Raw genomic sequence first — 22,143 nt, 5'->3', positions numbered from 1 at the left:
AGGAATTTGAGTCATTAGTAATTGCTTGCTTTTCTAAAGTCTAGCAGCCTACCCAGCAGGCATGCCAGCTAAGATAGTTAGACAAGCTTCTCTGACTTGATTAATAGCCTGAAATGGCTTGGTAGCTACCCATGCATACCCCACAAGACATATCACCAGAGGTCTCTTCACAGTCCCCAAATCCAGAACAGACTATGGGAGGCGCACAGTACTACAAAGAGCCATGACTACATGGAACTCTATTCCACATCAAGTAACTCATGTAAGCAGTAAAATTAGATTTAAAAAAACTGATAAAAATACACCTTATGGCACAGACACACATACACATGATAAGATACACATGGATGTTGAATTGTAAATATGTGATAGCAGAGTAGTGGCCTGAGAGAACACACTAAATGTATTCGGTAAAGTGTTATGAAATATAATATCTGTTTGGGCTTCTTGCGGTCAATTTTCAGTCTAGACTTTAATTTGAATTGTGTTCCGGCTCCCTGACCATCCGCTCAAAAAAAATTGTCCCGAGGCTGAATCTAGTTGATGATCCCTGAACTAGAGTATATAGCTTCCTGTCTAGCATATCTTTACTCTGTGGTGCACCTTGGAAGGAACCTTTTTTTTTTTACATGAAAAAATAAAAACTGAGGGGGCACATACCCTTATGGCCCCTGTGGGCATGACACCCTGTAATGCCTTCCAGCAGTGTTGGGTCAATTTCCTTTTGGAAATGTTTCCCCATACTGTCAGCATTGGGGAAAAAATGTGACAGATAGCCTATTTCCATAGGGAATTATTGGTTTTGTTCTTAAACCCTAATTTTAGGAGCCCATAGATGACTTGACAGTTTTTATATTGTACACCACACACAGTCCACATGGACTATATTTCCGAGATGACCACTTTTTCCCCCTCTCTCAGCCAGCGAGACAAGTGTAGGCTATGTTGCTAAACGCGCTGAGCACAAGTCTACAGGGACTGCGCCGTCAGAGCACAGAGAGAGAGCAGTGACGGAGTGTGCTGCACACGAATGTGCTCAGTGCTGCTATCAGCCGATAGAAGCTTGACAGGCGACCAGAGGGGGACACAGATACTGATAGAGGGGGAGAGATACTCTCTTCCGACGTCGGTGCTGGAACGGATGAGCGCGATATTCGTCCACTAACCGGTTACCGTATATTCCATTGCGGCAGACACTACAGATATCCAATGCTGGCGGAATTTAGCTGACCATAGTTGGACACGCAACATTCAGTAAGTTCGTTCATATGATACAGCCATGAATGACCCTTTGTATTTTCATCATCTCTTTAATTGCAGGGCCCTCATAACATTGAATATCACATGGCATTCTATAAATAGGCCTAAACCTTATGTATTTGGTTACTAAAGAAACAAATGCTTTACACGCAAACTTTATCATCATATTCCGCTTAACACCTATAGTGTCTTGTTTCCTATGATTGAAGGTGAACACAATTTGGTTGAGAAGTCAATACAGCACCACCCATCGGTTGGTTGAATTGAAAGGGAACATATGCAATTGGGGTGTGACCATCTGTAGCCTAGTTACAGTGTGGACTCACTCATGCAGACCAACATGTAATGTTTGCCTTCCTCAAAAAGGCAGCAATGTCATGAATGGAAGTTATTCAGACCTTTGGATAACCGTTGGTTGATTCTGATGACAAACTAACAGTCATTATTTAGACACATTTTACAGATATGTTTTCCTATTACCAATATATATTTTTTAATAACACTAGGCCTAATTATATGCATGCCTTCAAGACTGACATACATTTAAAAGTTTAGTACCATGTTTCCAAAGATGATGTGATTGAGTTGATTGGTGTCCCATATAAGCCTATTGTATAACAGTGCATGTAGGGTAGAAAAGTGTGTTTCATTTCACAGACAAAAAGCTATTTATAACAGGTAGCCCAAAACAAATTGAATCAAATTGTATTTGTCACATGCGCCGAATACAACAGGTAGACCTTACAGTGAAATACTTACTTACAAGCCCTTAACCAACAATGCAGTTTTAAGAAAAATACAACAAAAAAAGAAATAAAGTAACAAATAATTAAAGAGCAGCAGTAAAATAAAATAACAATAGCAAACCCTTAATTATACAGATAAAGATGAAACACAAAATGTTTGTTCCACCTATTTAAACACCTTTAGCATCATTACTGAAGTAATGACATTAACCATACAAGAACAGCAAGTCTTCTGACATATCCATATGCTGTACATTCCTACACAGTAGCCTACACCACACTTGCTTGGCAAAAAATGTCCTGACACAGTTTCATTAATGTGAATCAGCAATGCATCATCGCATGAATATCTGCTGTCTCTAAATATATATATAGTGGTACATGTCAACATCTTCCTCCTGCCCTACAGTGTAACAGTGTTTTCTAGATTTCCATCATCATGGCAATCCACATCTCAGGGAGGGAGAAGGGAAAAGGAAGGAAGAGCTGGCATTCAAATTCAATGCTGGAGCAGGGCACAGTGAAATGTAAATCATCATGTAAACAAATCAACTGCTACCACCAAAGCTTTGGTACACAATTATTTTTATTGTAGGGTATATATACTATTGTGTTTATTTTTTTTATGCCTTTCCGGGTTGGTTAAAGTCCATAAACTATGACATTTTCTGAGTTGAAAATTGAAATTATAACCAATTAACCTCATATGTGCCTATTGTTTATTTTGTGTCTCTAGCTGTCGGCACCATGATCCCTCGTAGTATGCGAACAGGTGGGATGGACCTGCCAGGGGTGGAGTCAAGGGATGTACCCCTCATTGGCTACCGGCCTTTAGCGCCTGACGATGTTCCCCTCAGCAGCCAATCAGGGCAAGTGACTGACAGTACTGGACTGGACTCCTCTGAGGTTGGAAGTGATTTTATATTTGATTAACTTGATTAGGAACATGTACTGTAAGTAACTCATTCACAGCAATTAAAATGCAGTAGTAGTTTCATTGTGATGATAGAGACATCAAGGTGCAGTTGCACTTTAATACCTGTAAAGTTATCGGGGGCACTGTTTCTTGTTCTCTCATATAGCAAACTTTCTCCAGTGGTCTCATATTAAAAACATTTACCTGATATGGTGAATCCAATAAATGGCTGATGTGATACAGAAGCACATCTGTGTCATATAATTTAAAGATGTACTGTGCAGAAATCGCTCTGCCATTTCCTGGTTGCTAAAATTCTAATAGTTTGCCTATTTTCAGTTTATGTGACAAAACAAGCAAGTATAGTGTAGAGCAGGGTTTCCCAAACTCGGTCCTGCCCCCCCCCTCCATTCCTCAGACCAACCAGTGTAGGGGGTTAGGGTATTAGAGCAGTGGTCTGTGAAACCGTGGTAACAGGGCTCTCCTACCAGTTCCTTGAGTAAACAGCAGATGTGGTTGGTCATTTTGATTTCAAAGACAGACACTAAAGAGGAGGTACTTTCCATCAAAACATGCCAGTGAATGATATGATGTTTGACCACCACACATTGAATAAAATGCTCATGTCTTGAGATTCCAAGTAGACTACTGTAACATTTTTGCTAAGATGTTGCTTTCTTGAGCATTACTTTTATGAGCATATTACATGTATTTTCTAATATAATTCACTATTTATTTATATCCAGTTGAATTCCCCTGAAACAAAAAGGGTTGTGTTGGTTGTTTTGAAAGTGTGCAAACCTGGACAGGTTGACGGCACGCAGGTTTTTCTCACCATGTTTAACCTTTGTTTATGTTCCACTGGCCGAGACAGAGGCTGTAAAGCTTTTATCAGACTAGTTGTGGCAGTCCATTTCTGGGTTATTCTACTCTACTCACATAGCAGCCTTGTTGTTCTGTCACTGATGTCTGGGTTTTACTCTTTTTCAACCCTAAAGTACACAGATAATTGTTTCCATTGTGAGATATTATACTACTTCATTTATGACACTTAGGCCTATGTAATTTCATCACTTTGATTTGACAAATCATTATATTCACCCAATAATTGCAGACCGTATCAGGTCAATTTAAGATGAAAGCGTGATTGCCATTTTGTTGATTGTCTCTTAATTACATATCAATTAACTCCATCATTTCCCATTGACTAACTCTCATACACTTGCTACTTGGCTTTAGTGCATAGTGCACATGATGCTCGTCTCATTGGCTTTGAGTTCACTTAGCATGCAGTCTCAAGAAACTCCCCGGGGCTATAAAAAGAAGTCACACTGACTCAGACACCAGCTGCAGTGGTAACTTCCCTCTTGTTCTGTTTGTGCCACATGACATGACCACTGTACCAAGTGTCTCGTGTTAAATAATCTACGGGTGGCCACCAGCCGGTGGGTCTATGTGTTGTGTGTTGTACACCTGCCACATCCCCATCTCCACTCAGATATCATAGGCCGGGTTTCAGAGGACATTCTATTAAGTGGAATAGAATCAAGCCACTTGCTCACTCTTTAATGAGGGAAACTTAGATGCATGTGAATGGATTTAGACAATGGGCTCAGGCCTCACAATGACAATCCATCCCCCTGCAGACAATGAAACTTTTCCACACAGGGAAGCATGTTCTTTAGGTCAGGTTTCATAGATATGAGCTACATTTGTTTTGCAGGTATAGCTTGGTGGAATCATTTCACTAGTATTTCCGCTTATCTTAAAATGGGGCCTATAGTTTGTCACATAGTTCTGTGGTGACCCATATAGTCTACTGAATATTCATTCTGAACAAGAAACAAAGTGTCTTGCCGATATGACCCTGATAGTTAAAACAGCCTTATGAACCAAAGCTTTAAAAGAGATTTCAGATAAGACTTTGATATAAGGAAGTAGAGCAGCTCTAGCATAGCACCAGGGCTCACTTTAAAGAGTAGAGAGGGTACCATGGGATGCACAGATGAAAGCGTGAGAAGAAGAGCGGGGAAAGATGGGAGGAAGGGGTGGGAGCCCGAGAGGGAGAGCAAAGGAGCTGAAAAAAAAAAACAATAGGCATCTTTAAATAAAACTTCAGATGATATATTTACGAGCCCCAATTGTATTGCTGTGTAAAGTAGTCAGCAATATTTGTGTCAGCGGTGGGATTACGTTTTCACATGACAATAGCCTCCCATTTGCTCACGTACCCATTTGTTCATACTGTATAACAACCATAGATACTTATTTAAAGGGACAAATCCCAAAATGTCTGATGTTGACAAACAAGTGACGGAAGTAGAACTTGACACTGTGTAAAGACAGGGGATGAAGATGGTGAGGCTCTTTCCCCCCCTGCACCATTGCCTATCGTAGTGGTCAGAGAAGGCCGGGTTGTGAGGGAAAGAGAAAGAGAAACAATAGCAGCTCGTCACGACAGCACATCCTGCTTCCTGTGTTTGTCTCCGCTCATTATGTACTTCCTCTATGGAGAGAAAATATGGAAATATAGAGACAAGGAGCATGTTGAATCATGAGAGAGGTTCCACATAAAGAGTATAAACATTGAGTTAAAACTAGCAACGATGGAAAAAGTGGGCGAACAAAAGAAAACATTGGACAAAATCTGTAAACATGAGCAGACAAAATGGGAGATTTGAATGATGCGGTATCTGAGGAGAGTCAAGCAAATTTCCTTATCAAGATGTTTCTCATGGAATGAACCTCAGCCACTTACTTCCATAATTATTATCATCTGCTCCCTGAGCCAGCTTTTCCTTACAGCGGAGCAGCCAAGTGCTTGTATTGATTGTTGGGGAAAATGCACTCGAACAGATTCAAAGATTTTGCGCATTTGGTAGAACATAAACACTGTAGGGGTTGTTACATGCCACAATATTAGACATCCTCATTGATGCCTCTGTTCCATCGCCACTCACAGACTGAGATGTGATTATTGTGGTTGGTTGAGGTTGATGTGGATGGTCCCAAGTAAGTGGTTATACTGTAGCTAACTGTACCAGGAAGAATTGTGGGTAAACTTAACCTTAGACCTACTGCTTGAGACAAAAACACAATACCATGGAAAAGGAGGCCTACAGAAGACCTACTGTATGTTAAAAATGTAAACAAGTTGTATTTAACCTCACTTTTACAACTGCAGTCCCTTAGAAACAACGACTGTGCTGTTAGCCTAGTTCATAACACCCTGATTAGTTGAATGCACAGTGCTACTTTAGGCCTACAGTAAAAAGGCTTCTCTGTTTTTCGTGACCTGTGTAGGCTAGCATTAATGACAACACACAAATAATAATCTCCAAAAGTCCTGTGTTCTATGTTCTTTCTGTGTACATTGAGCTGAATAAACCAAGGCTAGAAATCCTCTTCAACTGGTTTGCAGTCCATATATTTACACAACCTTCCTTCTGTCTGTTGCATAGTCATATGTGTGCAGACAGTGTGTTTATAGGTGCCGGTAAACAGAGCTACAAAAGGCTAACAAAGGCTAGTAGTCTATGCTAGCTAGAGTTCAAATAAAATTTTATTTGTCACATGCACCGAATACCAATGTTGTAAAGTACCTCAGTAAAAATACTTTAAAGTACTACTTATGTCGTTTTTTGGGGGTATCTGTATTTTACTTTACTATTTATATTTTTGATTACTTTTACTTCACTACATTCCTTAAGAAAATATTGTACTTTTTACTCCATATATTTTCCTTGACACCCGAAAGTACTCGTTACATTTTGAATGCTTAGCAGGACAGGAAAATAGTTCAATTCACGCACTTATCAACTGAACATCCCTGGTCATCCCTCTGTCTCTGATCTGGCAGAGTCACCAAACAGAGAACATCCCCGGTCATCCCTCTGTCTCTGATCTGGCAGAGTCACCAAACAGAGAACATCCCTGGTCATCCCCCTGTCTCTGATCTGGCAGAGTCACCAAACAGAGAACATCCCTGGTCATCCCTCTGTCTCTGATCTGGCAGAGTCACTAAACAGAGAACATCCCTGGTCATCCCTCTGTCTCTGATCTGCCAGAGTCACTAAACAGAGAACATCCCTGGTCATCCCTACTGCCTCTGATCTGGAGGACTCACTAAACAGAGAACATCCCTGGTCATCCCTACTGCCTCTGATCTGGAGGACTCACTAAACAGAGAACATCCCTGGTCATCCCTACTGCCTCTGATCTGGAGGACTCACTAAACAGAGAACATCCCTGGTCATCCCTCTGTCTCTGATCTGGCAGAGTCACCAAACACACATACTTTGTTTGTAAATGATGTCTGAATGTTGGAGTGTGCCCGTGGCTTTCCGTAAATAAAAGAAACAAGAAAATGCTGCCATCTGGTTTGCTTAATATAAGGAATTTGAAATTATGTATTCTTTTACTTTTGATACTTAAGTATATTTTAAACCAAATACTTTTAGACTTTTACTCAAGTAAAATTTTACTGGGTGACTTTTACTTTTACTGGAGCCATTTTCTATTAGGGTATCTTTACTTTTACTCAAGTATGACAGTTGGGTACTTTTTCCACCACTGTCAAATACAACAGGTGTAGGTAGACCTTACCATGAAATGCTTACTTACAAGCCCTTAACCAACAATACAGTTCAAGAAATAGAGTTAAGAAAATATTTACTAAATTAACTCAAGTAAAAATGAAAAAAAGTAACACAATAAAATAACAATAACGAGGCTATATACAGGGGGTGCCGGTACCGAGTCAATGTACAGGTTAGTCGCAGTAATTTGTACATATAGGTAGGGGTAAAGTGACTATGCATAGATAATAAACAGTGAGTAGCAGCAGTGTAAAAACAAAGGTGGGGGTGTCAATGTAAATTGTCTGGGTGGCCATTTGATTAATTGTTCATCAGTCTTATGGCTTGGGGGTAGAAGCTGTTAAGGAGCCTTTTGGACCTAGACGTGGGGCTCCAGTACCGCTTGCCGTGTGGTAGCAGAGAGAACAGTCTATGACTAGGGAGACTGGAGTCTTTGACCATTTTTTTGGACCTTCCTCTGACACCGCCTAGTATATAGGTCCTGGATGGCAGGAAGCTTGGCCCCAGTGATGCACTCGGCTGTACGCACTACCCTCTGTAGCGCCTTACAGTCAGATGCCGAGCAGTTGCCATACCAGGCAGTGATGCAATCGGTCAGTATGCTCTCGATGGTGCAGCTGTAGAACTTTTTGAGGATCTGGTGACCCATGCCAAAACTTTTCAGTCTCGTGAGGGGGAAAAGGTGTTGTTGTGCCCTCTTCACTACTGTTTTGGTGTGTTTGGACCATGATAGTTTGTTGGTGTGGACACCAAGGAACTTGAAACTCTCGACCCGCTCCACTACAGCCCCGTGGATGTTAATGGGGGCCTGTTCAGCCCTCCTTTTCCTGTAGTCCACGATCAGCTCCTTTGTCTTGCTCACATTGAGGGAGATGTGGTTGTCCTGGCACCACACTGCCAGGTCTCTGACCTCCTCCCTGGTTAACATGCTAACATTTGCTTATGCTAACAGCCAGACCTAGCTTCTACTAGTGCTAACAGGCTGTAACCTGAACCAGTCTATCATTGTGAGGCTGTGAAAGTCTCCACCTGTGTGTCAACATGTGCTCGCCCGCTAGTGTCGTTAACCCGTTGAGTAAACAGGGCGTGTTTTCTGCTTTAGTAGTTGACTTGGAACGTTTCTGAACTGTCATTAGCATATGTCACATATTAACAGGTCAGAGCAGCCTACCGATCACAGCACCTGTACACAGCCCATCTGTAAATAGCCCACCCAACTACCTCATCCCCATATTGTTATTTTTTTTGCTCTTTTGCACCCCAGTATCTCTACTTGCACATCATCATCTGCACATGTATCACTCCAGTGTTAATGCTAAATTGTAATTATTTCGCCACTATGGCCAATTTATTGCCTTACCTCCCTAATCTTACTACATTTGCACACACGGTATATAGATTTTTCTATTGTGTTATTGACTGTACGTCTGTTTATCCCATGTGTAACTCTGTGTTGTTGTTTGTGTCGCACTGCTTTGCTTTATCTTGGCCAGGTCGCAGTTGTAAATGAGAAATTGTTCTCAACTGGCCTACCTGGTTAAATAAAGGTGAAATAAATAACATTTAAAAAAGTGTCAGAGGATGTAATGATCCTCAGAGCAGGTTTGTTGAAATGTTGATGATGGAGGATGAGTTTAGTCAATTAGGTCTGCCTCTAAATGTACTCTATTCATTGTAGGAAGAGAGGTAGTCAAACAGGTTTAGTTACACACGTAGGTCATTCACACAGGGAAAGAGAGTGGGAGAGAAGGAAGGAGGGATTGAAAGAGAGAAGGTATTGTTCAGCCAATCGCTGCAGGCCTTCTCATTGTGTGTAGGCTATGTGAGTCCCCTGTGTGTTCACCAGTTGATTCTAATATTATATCATCCCTCTCCTGTGTGTGTATGTATTATGTCTGTCTGTCTGTCTGTCTGTCTGTCTGTCTGTCTGTCTGTCTGTCTGTCTGTCTGTCTGTCTGTCTGTCTGTCTGTCTGTCTGTCTGTCTGTCTGTCTGTCTGTCTGTCTGTCTGTCTGTCTGTCTGTCTGTCTGTCTGTCTGTCTGTCTGTCCGTCCGTCCGTCCGTCCGTCCGTCCGTCCGTCTGTCTGTCTGTGCCTGGGTGTGTGAGTGAGTGTGTGTATACGTTTGTATACGTCTATCTCTGTGTGTGTTATGGGTGTGTCCATGTGACGCAGGCACACAGAGGGGTTGGCCCTACCTAATGACGGCTCCAGGTGTGTTTGTGTGTTAAGTCCGAGAGCCAGATCAACTGAAAGACAAAGACAAACAATCCCTCGGTCATCGAAAAACGACGGTGAAGGAGGAAATAGGAAACTAAAAAGGCAGATGAAAGAAAGTGGACAAGATGGTGTTTGTGGCTTTCTTGTGAAGTTCTCAAAGAAGCTAAAGGCTTGTAGCCTGTCTGGACTTGTCGAGACAAAGGTAACTTGTGTTTTTTTGGGTCAATGTCAATCAGATACAGATAGGGGGGAAAGAGAAAGCGCAACAGACAGATATGAGATCAACAACAGAAACATGCTGCAGTAGGTAGAGCAACATGTCATGGTAATAGAGGGACTATGGATTTTTATTTTATTTTGAATTAACCTTTATTTAACTAGGCAAGCCAGTTAAGAACAAATTCTTATTTACAATGACGGCCTACTCCGGCCAAACTCTAACCCGGACGACGCTGGGCCAATTTTCCACCGCCCTATGGGATTCCCAATCACGTCCGGTTGTGATACAGCCTAGAATCTAACCAGGGTCTGTAGTGACGCCTCTAGCACTGAGATGCAGTGCCTTAGACCGCTGCGCCACTCGGGAGCCCAAAAATAAGATACTTGCACTTTGAATGAAAATGATGCATAACTGAGCATGGGCCTTTGGTACTCCAGTTCATTTGAATGAGGAAGTGGTTACTGAAGGTGATTATAGAAGGCACCTTCACATGTAAAAAAAGGAAATTGATAGACACGTTATAGGATACAGCAGTTGTTGCATAACTGTGATGTCTGGTCAGTGTTCTATATGACCTGCTTTGAGCTTAATGCATTTGCACTTATATGTTGACCTCGATATTGCTCATCATCCTATTGTGGTTGGATCTCAACTGAAGGGGGAAGTTACTGCAAAAGGAGGCAGTGCAATGCCCTAAATAGCTTTTAAACGTGTTGACGTTGTTATGGTTTACATGTTGAAGGATTCACATATGACCAGTCGGACTTCTGTTTGTGAAACTGGTATGGATTGTTGATGTCAGACTAGTGATGCATGCATTTTTCGGCATGGAAAATCACATTTTCATGGGTGTAAATGTCAGGGGAAGTGTAAACTGATATATCCATTAATATATTACCCCCCAGGTACATTAGGATGTTTTGCTATTTTACTCATAGTCGGCCTATGTCATGGAATGGTTCGGTGAATCTGTGAGCAGGTCATTTCAGTACAGTATCACAGCTGTTTTGCAAGTATTCAGATGGCAAGTGTATTTCATGTAATGTTATAATTTCTGTTGAAATGATGCATTGTTTGTGTTCCAAAACATATGAAAGATGTTGTGATCTATCGGTTTAGTTGCATTTACAATTTACTGTGTATTGTTTTGTTTTAAGACGTACTTCACTTACGACCTTATCAGATTCTGGTAATATTTCACCCATGTTTGTTTGTTTTCTCTTTTCAACCCATTCAGATATTTTCTGTTAAACTGCCCTCTGAAACTCCTCAATATTCCTGTTTATTATTGTACAATTCTAATAACATAATATGCTTCATGGGTAACTAAGGTTCTGGTTCTGGTCATGTGACAGTACTTATATTTATTGGATGTTATTGTATTCCACAGGGGGAGACTTCCCCCATGAAGACAACTTGGTACTGTCCTCTGGACTTGGTAGGTCAATGCAACTTGAGATATGCATGAATAACTAGATTTTGGTGACAGTGGGAGGTTTGTGCGAGAGTATGAGTTATGCACGTGTTTTACTGAATCATACTCTTTCTCTCTTCCTCAGTCTACTGTGTTGGAGGAGGAAGAGGACGGAGTGATATACAATGTAGTGGTGAAGCAACAGCATGGCGCCCCCACCAGTGCAACAGTGAGAATACATACCATAATACACTGCACAGAAATTACAGTTTAATTACACCTTACATCCTTACATGTTATCTTTGTCTGAATTGTAAAATTGTTATAAATCTCTCTATTTCTTGCTCTATGTCCCCCCTCTCTCGCTTTCTCTCTCTCTCTTTCTCTCTCTCTCTCTCTCTCTCTCTCTCTCTCTCTCTCTCTCTCTCTCTCTCTCTCTCTCTCTCTCTCTCTCTCTCTCTCTCTCTCTCTCTCTCTCTCTGTCTCTCCCTCCCTCCAGTCCAGCTCTCGTTCGCAGTGTGTGAAGGCGGGAACAGAGGAGAAGCTGGTTCAGCACCTCCTCCACTCCTTCGCCATGGGAGACTCCTCCTTCATCACCATCTTCCTCTCCACCTATCGCTCCTTTACCTCCACCAAGAGAGTGCTGGATATCCTCATCGACAGGTAGGGAAGACAGAGGAAACAATGCATTGCACACCGGTTGTATATAGTGTTACAAAACGTTTTTGAAGTGCTGTAGAAAGACCAAGGGAAGGAAAGGAGACGTTGTGATGCCTCTGCTTTGCCCTGAAGAAACCATCTCTTATTCAGCTTTTTTTTCTCTCAAAGGAACTTTTGTCTCTCTATTTATTTCTATTTTCTTCCCTCTTTCTCCAGATTGCAACATCCACCAGGAGAAAGTACAAAGAGTCAGATTAGGCAACCCTTCAACAGGTGAGTCTAATACTATATCACCCCTGTCCTGTGTGTGTGTGTGTGTGTGTGTGTGTGTGTGTGTGTGTGTGTGTGTGTGTGTGTGTGTGTGTGTGTGTGTGTGTGTGTGTGTGTGTGCGTGCGTGCGTGCGTGCGTGCGTGCGTGCACAAACTTCATGCATTTGTATAAATTTTCTCCCGTTCCTCTCTCCCTCTCCCAGAGCGGTGTGTATGGTGTTCAGTATGTGGTTGTTGGAGTATCCTGAGGACTTCCGCTCTCTGGGAGAGCCTGGTCTTCTGCTGCGCCTGGCCCCCCTGCTGCCCTCCGACCCCTCTGGAACAGAGATCAGGGGTCGCCTCCTCAGACTGGCAGAGGAGCTCAGTGAACAGGCCCTACTGCATGACTCTAGTTCAGGTCAGTATACACTCTGGGTTTATGACAGTCATGGCACTGCCAACCTGAGGTTATATGAGGATTTTGTGGGTGGCATAACCGTAGATATCTATATGGGCAGAACTCTCCTCCAAATTGTTTCCAGTAGTTTTCTGTGATGATCTTTAGTGTTCTATTCCCATTGTCTGCTGTCTACCATCCAAATATGGTGGAACCTGCTTCTGTAACAACCACCCTAATGTGCCTTTCCACTGCCAACCCGACTGAATAAGCCTTTCATTTGTATCAGTTAATATAGACCTACATTCATTGGGATTAGTATTGAATCATCTCTGTCGTTTAGATAGGACCACCCCCAGCCCTCCTGCTGACCCCACTAAGTTTGATCCCACCAAAATCCTGGGCTTCCCCGCTGGGCTGATCGCTGAGCAGCTCACCAAGATAGAAACGGTGGGTTTAACCTCTGACCCCTACAGTATCATTACTCCTCCTAACCTTGTATAGATAATGGGAACATGCACTTTACTACAGTCTTAATTGTGTTCCTCTTTTTCTATTGTTACGTCTCTCTGACCCTTTCTTACTCATACTGGACATGTTTGCCACTTGCAATCTCTCTGGCTATGCCTTGCTCTCTCTGTCTGACTGTCCCTCTCGGTTTCTCTCTCAGTGTCTCTGTCTCTGTCTCTGTCTCTCTTTCTCTCTCTCTCTCTGTCTGTCTGACTGTCTCTCTCTGTGTCTCTCTCTGTGTCTCTCTCTCTCTGTCTCTCTTGGTGTCTCTGTGTCTCTCTTTCTCTGTCTCTCTCTCTGTCTCTCTTGGTGTCTCTCTGTGTCTCTCTTTCTCTGTCTCTCTCTCTCAATCTTTACTCACTCTACCTCTTATTCCCTCAATCCTGGTCCCTCACTCACTCACTCACTCACTCACTCACTCACTCACTCACTCACTCACTCACTCACTCACTCACTCACTCACTCACTCACTCACTCACTCACTCACTCACTCACTCACTCACTCACTCACTCACTCACTCACTCACTCACTCACTCACTCACTCACTCACTCACTCACTCACTCACTCACTCACTCACTCACTCACTCACTCACTCACTCACTCACTCACTCACTCCGTACCTCTTCCCCCACTCTCTCCTAACAGGAACTGTTTGTGCGTCTGGTACCGTACCACTGCCTGGGCTCCCTGTGGTCTCAGAGGGACAAGAAAGGCCGCGAGGGTGTATGTTGGTCCGTCCGGGCCACTGTACGCCAGTTCAACCGGCTGGCCAGTGCCGTGATGGCTTCGTGCCTGTGGCCCACGCAGCTCCGCAGCCAGCAGAGAGCCTGCCTTCTGGAGAAATGGATCAGCGTGGCAGAGGTCAGCTGGTCATCATTACAATAGAATAACTTTATTGTCCACACACACCCGTAGAGTTTGGAAGCAGCATTCCTCTGGAGGAATTTCAAGGTTAAATACCTCGCTCAAGGACACAACAGCAATGGGTTTGGGATTTTGAGTTGAAGTAGAGAGTGGGGAGCAGAATACTAAGCTGTCTTTCTCAAAACATTAACAAGACTACACTGTACTTGACTTTCCGCATAATACTTTCCTCTCTCTGTAAAGGTGCTCACAGTAGATGTAGTACTGCCATCCTGTAACTTAGGAGAACATTAGCAGCTCGCAGCAGGGCTGTTCCTGCTGACTCCACACACACAATCACATACACTTTCTTGCTTACTTGCTGACCCCCCCCCCCCCCCCCCCCCCCCACACACACCGTCCGCAGGTTGTTATGGACACATGAGCAAGCTGAGTCACTGCCAGACCTCTCTCTCCTTCACGACTAAAAGCCTAGCTAGCTCCTGTGTGTGTGAAGGAACTTGTTTGGAAACACACACAATCTCACACACACTCTCAGCCTAGATATCACGATTTGTTGCCAAAACACTCACGTCACCTCATCAACAGGTTTTTGGGGGAGAAGTCACTTTATGAATGTACATAATTGACCATGTCAGACAGTGAGTGCCAAACAACCCCATTGATCCGGCTGCAGGTATTCTCAGACAATGCTGTCCTGTGTGTGTTTCAACAGGAATGCAGAGCCAGGAAAAACTTTTCGTCTCTCTACGCCATCGTGTCTGCCCTGCAGAGTAACCCTGTACACAGACTAAGGAGGACGTGGCTAGAAACTGACAGGTTGGTGGAGGAAGCATTTCGATTGGTATAACAGAAAAACATACTTTATTTTAATTTTAAATGTCCTTGTATGTTTATTGGATAGAGAGTGATACACTCTTAGAAAAAAGGGTTCCAAAAGGGTTCTGCGGCTGTCCCCATAGGAGAACCCTTTTTGGTTCCTGGTAGAACCCGTTCTACATGGAACCCAAAAGGGTTCTACCTGGAACCAAAAGGGGTTCTTCTATGCGGAAAGCTGAAGAACCCTTTTTGGTTCTAGGTAAAGGAGAGCGTGTTGAAATGGGCGGCCTGATTTGAACTCATGCTACAGCGGTACATATGCACTGGAGGCAGCAGCCTAGACCACTTGACCACCCTAGGCCACAGCAAAACGTACTTGTATTGCAGATATTTTAAAAGTATTGTCATTTCTATAACATTGTCATTCTCGTAACACTATCATTGTCTTCTTTTTTCTTTTCTTTTTTACAACACAGCCATTTCAAAAACTCAGGAATTTAATCACATGGTCATTGATATAACACCATCCTTTCCCACAGTCAAACATATTCAACGTTCCAAAACACTACAGCAGTTGATCATCTCATCTTGTTATAATTTCCCCAATCGTAGCTAAACTAATCATGGCTCGCTGATTCGCTTGGATGTGGATTATAGTAAGGCCCAGTAGACAGCAGAGAAATGTCCAGGCCCCTAATACCCTTTTTGGGTGCATGGCTCATTGTTGTTGTCATGTGACTCTGTCTGACAGGGAAGCAGTGAGGAGATACGAGGAGCTGTCCAACATTTTCTCTGAGAAGAACAACTACTCCCAGAGCAGGGAGCTGCTGAAAGAGGTGAGTCACAGTGATTGAGAGTTACTGCACACACGTACACACACACACACAACACGCACGCACGTACTGTATGTACATACACACACACACACACACACACACACACACACACACACACACACACACACACACACACACACACACACACACACACACACACACACACACGGAGACACAGACACACACAGTGCTCTGACAGACATCCCATAATACAAGCAATATGAGCTAAGGACAGGTCTCATGTGAAGTGTCGTCACAGATCACACCAAACGTGTTTTACTCATCTCAAATTCATATATATATATATATATATACGTTCAAGAGCGGTTGCACTACACAGATCCAGAGTAAGCACTTCTCCAGGGCTAAAAATGACTGAATCATGAATCATGCCTTATAACCCAGAGGAAGGCTTCATCTGGGGGTGTACAGCCTCTCAATGTCAACGTCCTGTCAATCTAAATTCACCCGTTTCTAAACATGTATTGCGTTTAGGATGCATTGTGAGTTTCTGACAGGGGGGGCTGGAAATCGGTAGGATTAGCAGCATTTTCATTCACTGTTTATACGTTGTGCATGCATCAATACCTTACATTAGCTGCAATTTCACCAAGGCATCCACACAGGAATTCATCTAAACATTTGACGGAGCTTTCATTTGAAAGCTTCACTCCAGGCTTTGATGTTGGAAAGATATCACACTGATATCACAAAGCTGTGCTTTGATAATTTACCAAGCAAGCTGCTTCCTTACCCTCTCAGTTTGTCTGGAATTGAGGGCCTACTACCCAGTTACTACACAGGGTTTTAGAGCACATAGCCATGGTTCTAAATTCTAGATTGTGTTCCAGATTGTCATGCTTAGATGTTTGTCTGTGTTTTTCAGGAGGGCACTTCGAAGTTCGCCAACCTGGACGGCAAGATGAACAACAGGAGACAGATAGGGGTAAGTGCTCCTATAAGCGAGTTTGAAGTCACTCACAAAGCTCATTATCATTTTGCTTTGAAGGAAGAAGCATGGAATATACTGTACGAAGGGCATCAAATAACCCTTTGCTGATGTAACGTAATGCAATGCTGGTATTTCTTCAATAGATCGTTGATGTTTAAGTAAGGACAACTTGATATACAGTACATTCACCGGTCTTAACCCAAGGTTCTCCACTGAGCATGCATTGAGTAGGCTTCATCTGTGTCTGGGAAGCCTGAAGCCCCATGCCTCTGTTTTTCATTATTCTCCACCCCTCCCCTCTCTCACACAGTCCAGTGCCCAGGGCACAGTACCCTACCTGGGGATCTTCCTCACAGACCTCACCATGCTGGACACGGCCGTCAAAGACAGACTAGAGGTGAGTCCCTTCATATACAGTCATTTATCCCTCATAATGTGTCCATCAACAGGAAGCTGGTCATAAGCTCTGGTGGTGAAGTTGTAGTTGGTTTACCAAAACGTTGAATTGACAGTGACATAATATCCTGTTCCTCCGTTTCAGAACGGCTACGTCAACTTTGACAAGAGGAGACGAGTAAGTGATGCCGTCAGGGCCTTTGTACTGCTGCTGTTTAAATTCCTCATCACCCATTGTCCACATGTTGAGTTATTCCAGGATCCAGACCAATTCATTAGCCTCTGGCTCAACACAGCAGATGGTCTTCATAAATTGCTTTTCTGTTGTGCCTCTCATTAAACGTGTGGCAGTGTATTGAACTCTGAAGCAGTGCATCCATGCACATATTAATGTTTAACTGCGAGCATTTCAACTGATAATGTCCCATTGGTACTGGAGAGTCATTTGATGTTCATAATTATTTGTTTTTCTCTTTGCAGGAGTTTGAGGTTTTAGCTCAGATCCGACTACTGCAGTCCTCCTGTAAAAACTGTGTTTTCATCACTGACGAGGAATTCCTACAGTGGTACCAAAGTGTACCCTCGTTAAATGAAGAAGAAAGGTAAGCCGTGATTATCTTTTGGTTTTATACATGTTATTTCAAACGGAACACTACAACTATGATGATCGCTAATCACATTACATGATGTCTGCAGTTACAGACTGTCCAATGAAATCGAGGTGCCGTGCGAACCGAGCTCTGGTCGTACCCTGAACCCTACAGTGATCATCACACGGTGCCCAAAGTAATGAGGCCTATTATTACACTCTACACACAACATGGCAGTAGTATTCACTGCAGATACCTTTCACTATGTATAGTGAAATACATTGGTTATATGGGCTCAGTACTATTGTAAAAGAATGGCCAGTCAGCATTTTCTGTGAACTATACTACACTACATGACCCAAAAGTATGTGGACACCTGCACGTCAAACATCTCAGTCCAAAATCACAGGCATTAATATGGAGTTGGTCTCGCCTTTGCTGCTATAATGTCCTCCACTCTTCTGGGAAGGCTTTCCACTAGATGTTGAAACATTGCTGCAGGGACTTGCTTCCATTCAGCCACAAGAGCATTAGTAAGGTCGGGCACTGATGTTGGTCGATTAGGCCTGGCTCGCAGTTGGCGTTCTAATTCATCCCAAAGGTGTTGAATGGGGTTGAGGTTGAGGTCAGGGCTCTGTGTAGGCCAGTCAAGTTCTTCCACACCGATCTCGACAAACCATTTCTGTATGGACCTCGCTTTTTTTCAGCACTAGGCAGTCCCGTTCTGTGACCTTGTGTGGCCTACCTCGTCGTGGCTGAGCCGTTGTTGCTCCTAGATGTTTCCACTTCACAATAACAGTACGTATAGCTGTAGCAGGACAGAAATTTGGTGACCTGACTTGTTGTAAAGGTGACATCCTATGACGGTGCCACATTGAAAGTCACTAAGCTCTTCAGTAAGGCCCTTCTACTGCCAATGTTTGTCTATGGAGATTGCATGGCAGTGTGCTCGATTTCATACACCTGTCAGCAACGGGTGTGGCTGAAATAGCCGAAACCACTAATTTGAAGGGGTGTCCACATATTTGACTGTCAAATTTGTAGTAACGTGGCCATAAGTAATCAGTTGTGGAAAATTGACTTGGGAGGGTCTGGTGGTAAGTCCTCCGTACTTTTTTCCATTAAAAATATCCTCACACAGTGCAAGAGCTGGTAAATTAACATACAACATTGGAAAGAGCTGAAAGCCAAACTTAGACATTTACTATGTATTTCTCAGGGGTTGAGTAAGATGTTTTGTAGGTTGTTGTCATGCAGATTACGGTGCATGATGAACATACATGAAATGATTCTCTCATCTCCTTACAGCCTGAATTCCTCCAGGACCAGCCTTGTTGCTGACAGTGATAGTCTTTTTGACTTCCCCTCCCCCGTCTGTCACTTTCTTTCCAAATTCACTAAGGTAATTGCAAAATAAGACCTAATATTTACAGTTATTTTACGTACTTTCCCAAAAATATATTTGCATTGCCAGCTAAAATTGCAGAGCATGTAATTACTATTCAGGTACAAATACTCGTAGTTATTGCAAAGTAAGTATTGCTGTTTACACTTTTAAAAGAGGAAGATCTTTGATCTTTTAATTCTCTTCTGTGTCTTTTTATTTGCTTTGGCCTTCACGGAACAGCCACTTTTTATCTTGTCATATCAGTAAGTGTGTTTTAAAAAATTATTTTCTTCACTATTATTATTTCAGCATATGAAATCCCCCTCAGTTTCCTGTCTGGATGTTGACTCCTCCCATCCCACCAATGACCCCATCCCGTCTGCATTGACACCATCCACTCCCGTCAAATCACATCGTCGATCAGTCTCCTGTGGCAACAATCCCACCAATAACAACAAAGTGTCTGGGCCTGATATGCGGATCGTCAGGATACGGATGGATTTACAAGATGGGAATATGTACAGAAGCATACTGGTACTGAGCCGAGAGAATGACATATTTTGAGATATTTGCCTTTTTTGGTATCAAATTATACACTGCACTGCACCCTGCACTCATGACTATTTACTTTAATCCACAAATATCTGTTGATGATAGTTATCCAAAATATTTCCTCAGGTTGTACACAGGATATTACAACTAGGAGTCAAGCTGTCTGGTATCATTGTCATTCTTCTTCTCTGTTTCCTCAGGTGACAAACAATGACAAGACGCCCACTGTGATCAGTTCTGCCTTAGAAAAACACAGTCAGGACACCAAACAGGCATCCAGATATGAGCTCATCCAACTATTGCCCGAGGGAAAGGGTAAAGACATTTCTCAACCCAACCATGCGAAGTCACTTTAACAGTTCTCTGTTCATATTGATTGTAGTGATGACTTTTCTTGTTCTGCCCTGTAGAGTTGGTCATCCCTGCCACAGGAAACGTCTTCTATGCCATGACTTCCTCTAGTGTGGACTTCCTGCTGCGCAGACAAGGAGGCAACACTCCTTTTCGCTCACAACCAATCAGCACAGAAACCAGTGCCACATTTCCTCGAATCAAAGCAAAGGGCCGGAGACTGTTTTTTTGACAATGACTCTTTCCCAAATAGGCTACATCTGAGACATAATGTAGCTAGTTCTTCTCAAGGACAGGTCACAATAAGAATGCAGGCAGATATCTCAGTGAGATGTGGCCTTGTCTTTCCTAATCTTTTTCCTAAGTGGAAACACATTCTGACCGAGCTTGTTCAAGCAAAATGTATCCCGAAACCTGTCTGAGCTTGTTTGATGAACGTGTTCTTACCTGGGACATTTCAATAAATATGCTGCCCGTTTGTGTACACTAATGGAAGGCCATTAGTGTAGAAGGGTGCATGTGTCTCTCGTTGGCAATGCATACTACTGCAAATATACACCGAGAACAAGACCAATGCAAATCTTTAACTGATGGTGAATGGTGCTGTTCCTTAAGTCTCTCTGACCATTGGCATCTAATTTCCTATTTAACCAAATGGAATAGCCTTGTAACCAAGAGCAACTGAGGAATCCAAATCATCTTGAGTATTTGAGGAATGTGCCTCAGGTTCCATCATAGAGATGAGTTGATAGTAGAGAACTTCATTAAATCAAAGTATTTGGGCGATATGACCTCCTTGAATTGACCATGACCACAACAAAGTTTAACATTTCTCCATAGAGAGTAGATACAAGCAGCATGACGCATATATAAGTATGCAAGGCGTTTCAAGAATATGAATGGTGGGGAGAGCACTGGGCTGACATTATGACATAATGCATCTGAATAAGTGACAGACAGAGTCACTGAAACCTCTCATTATAGCAAAGCACGGGGTTCATCAAAATGTTTTAACTATGTACTTTGTGTATGCATATGTTTTTTTATGTGTTGATGATGTCAGGATTGTGTTTACATTCACAAGGAGCAATCAACAAGTGTCAGAAATACATGTTATTCATTTTGAAGTAACAGGAAATGTATGAAATTGCCCCAAATTGCAACCATTTCAAATGGGCCAAGACGTTACAAAGATAAACATGATAATTTCACTTGGGTTTTGTGCATACATATTGAATGATAGCTCCGGTAGTATCTTATGTAAAATACAACACATTTACATATACAGCCTTGCCACTCCCATATAGAAGTCATATTTTGAGTACTAACCATTAGGCATAACAACATCAACCCACAAACTCTTAACCTAAACAATTCATGTGAAGACACTAATGACAGTCCAGACTATGTTGTGCGTATTTTAAAGATGTCTACCATTGCACCTTAATGCTAAACTTTTCAATACAGAATAAACTAATCTTTATCAATGGTCTCTGAATTTAGTTGGTAGTTGGAATGGAAGTCTGCCTGAAGTGTAATTCAACCAGTGCTCCCAAAGTCAGTCCTCAAAGACCCATGCCAGGTTAGTGAGGTATTCTCACCAATCACTGAATGATGTTTAATTTATATTTTCTCTGACGTTTGATAGAGATCTGACAGCTATAAGGTTTCATTATGCAATGGCTTTAGTCCAGGAACTGAATGTAGAGGGTTTTGCAGAAGGCTCTGCTTCTATCCCATGAGGATGAGACCAGTAGGAAGGAAAACCTGTATGCATAAGGGCGCATGGGGAGCGGATTGTGGAAGGCCCTAACTGATGAACTCTGGCCATACTACCCAGTGCTGTTGAAGTCTCTACTAAGACTGAAGCATGGGCCCCATGGGCCCTGGTCAAAAGTAGTGCGCTTAATAGGGTGCCATTTGACATGAAGCCTCTGTGATGTATGCATTGGAATGTACAGTACATATGATGTACATTCACAGTGCTGTATAAGCTGGCATGTTTATGCACTACATATGCCCTATTTGTTTTTGTGTGATACATTTTTTTTCTTCTATGAATGCATTTTGATGCGAAGGTAATATGAGCAATTTCTATGCAACTCCCCGGATGTGTGCTGTAATTCTGCTGTGTCTATTCTTACCAAATAAATGTACAAAGATGTACATATAAAAGATTCAGACTGTGGTTTAGTATCTAGCTTGT

General features: G+C 42.6%; 1 protein-coding gene across 3 annotated transcripts; it reads left to right on the top strand.

The window, feature by feature from the left end:
* The first annotated feature begins 1,013 nt into the window (after nt 1-1,013).
* LOC120031286 (ral guanine nucleotide dissociation stimulator-like 2) lies at nt 1,014-22,114 on the top strand. 3 transcript variants are annotated; one of them, XM_038976967.1, is made up of 20 exons: nt 1,014-1,254; nt 2,743-2,912; nt 11,349-11,396; nt 11,518-11,601; nt 11,872-12,035; nt 12,249-12,305; nt 12,506-12,699; nt 13,022-13,128; nt 13,836-14,051; nt 14,770-14,873; nt 15,625-15,709; nt 16,596-16,655; nt 16,972-17,058; nt 17,203-17,235; nt 17,538-17,659; nt 17,754-17,843; nt 18,956-19,049; nt 19,344-19,568; nt 19,787-19,901; nt 19,997-22,114. In XM_038976967.1, exons 2-20 carry the CDS (start codon nt 2,754-2,756, stop codon nt 20,167-20,169), a joined length of 2,217 nt encoding a protein of 738 aa, XP_038832895.1. In that variant the 5' UTR covers nt 1,014-1,254; nt 2,743-2,753; the 3' UTR covers nt 20,170-22,114. The 3 variants fall into 3 exon arrangements, with proteins under 3 accessions (XP_038832895.1, XP_038832896.1, XP_038832897.1); XM_038976968.1 differs by lacking the exon at nt 11,349-11,396; XM_038976969.1 differs by lacking the exons at nt 1,014-1,254; nt 2,743-2,912; nt 11,349-11,396 and adding an exon at nt 9,718-9,940.
* Nucleotides 22,115-22,143: the final 29 nt, after the last annotated feature.

The sequence above is a fragment of the Salvelinus namaycush genome, chromosome 37, assembly GCF_016432855.1.
Source record: "Salvelinus namaycush isolate Seneca chromosome 37, SaNama_1.0, whole genome shotgun sequence".
Classification (NCBI taxonomy): Eukaryota; Metazoa; Chordata; class Actinopteri; order Salmoniformes; family Salmonidae; genus Salvelinus; species Salvelinus namaycush.
This window is presented reverse-complemented; position numbering and strand designations above follow the sequence as displayed.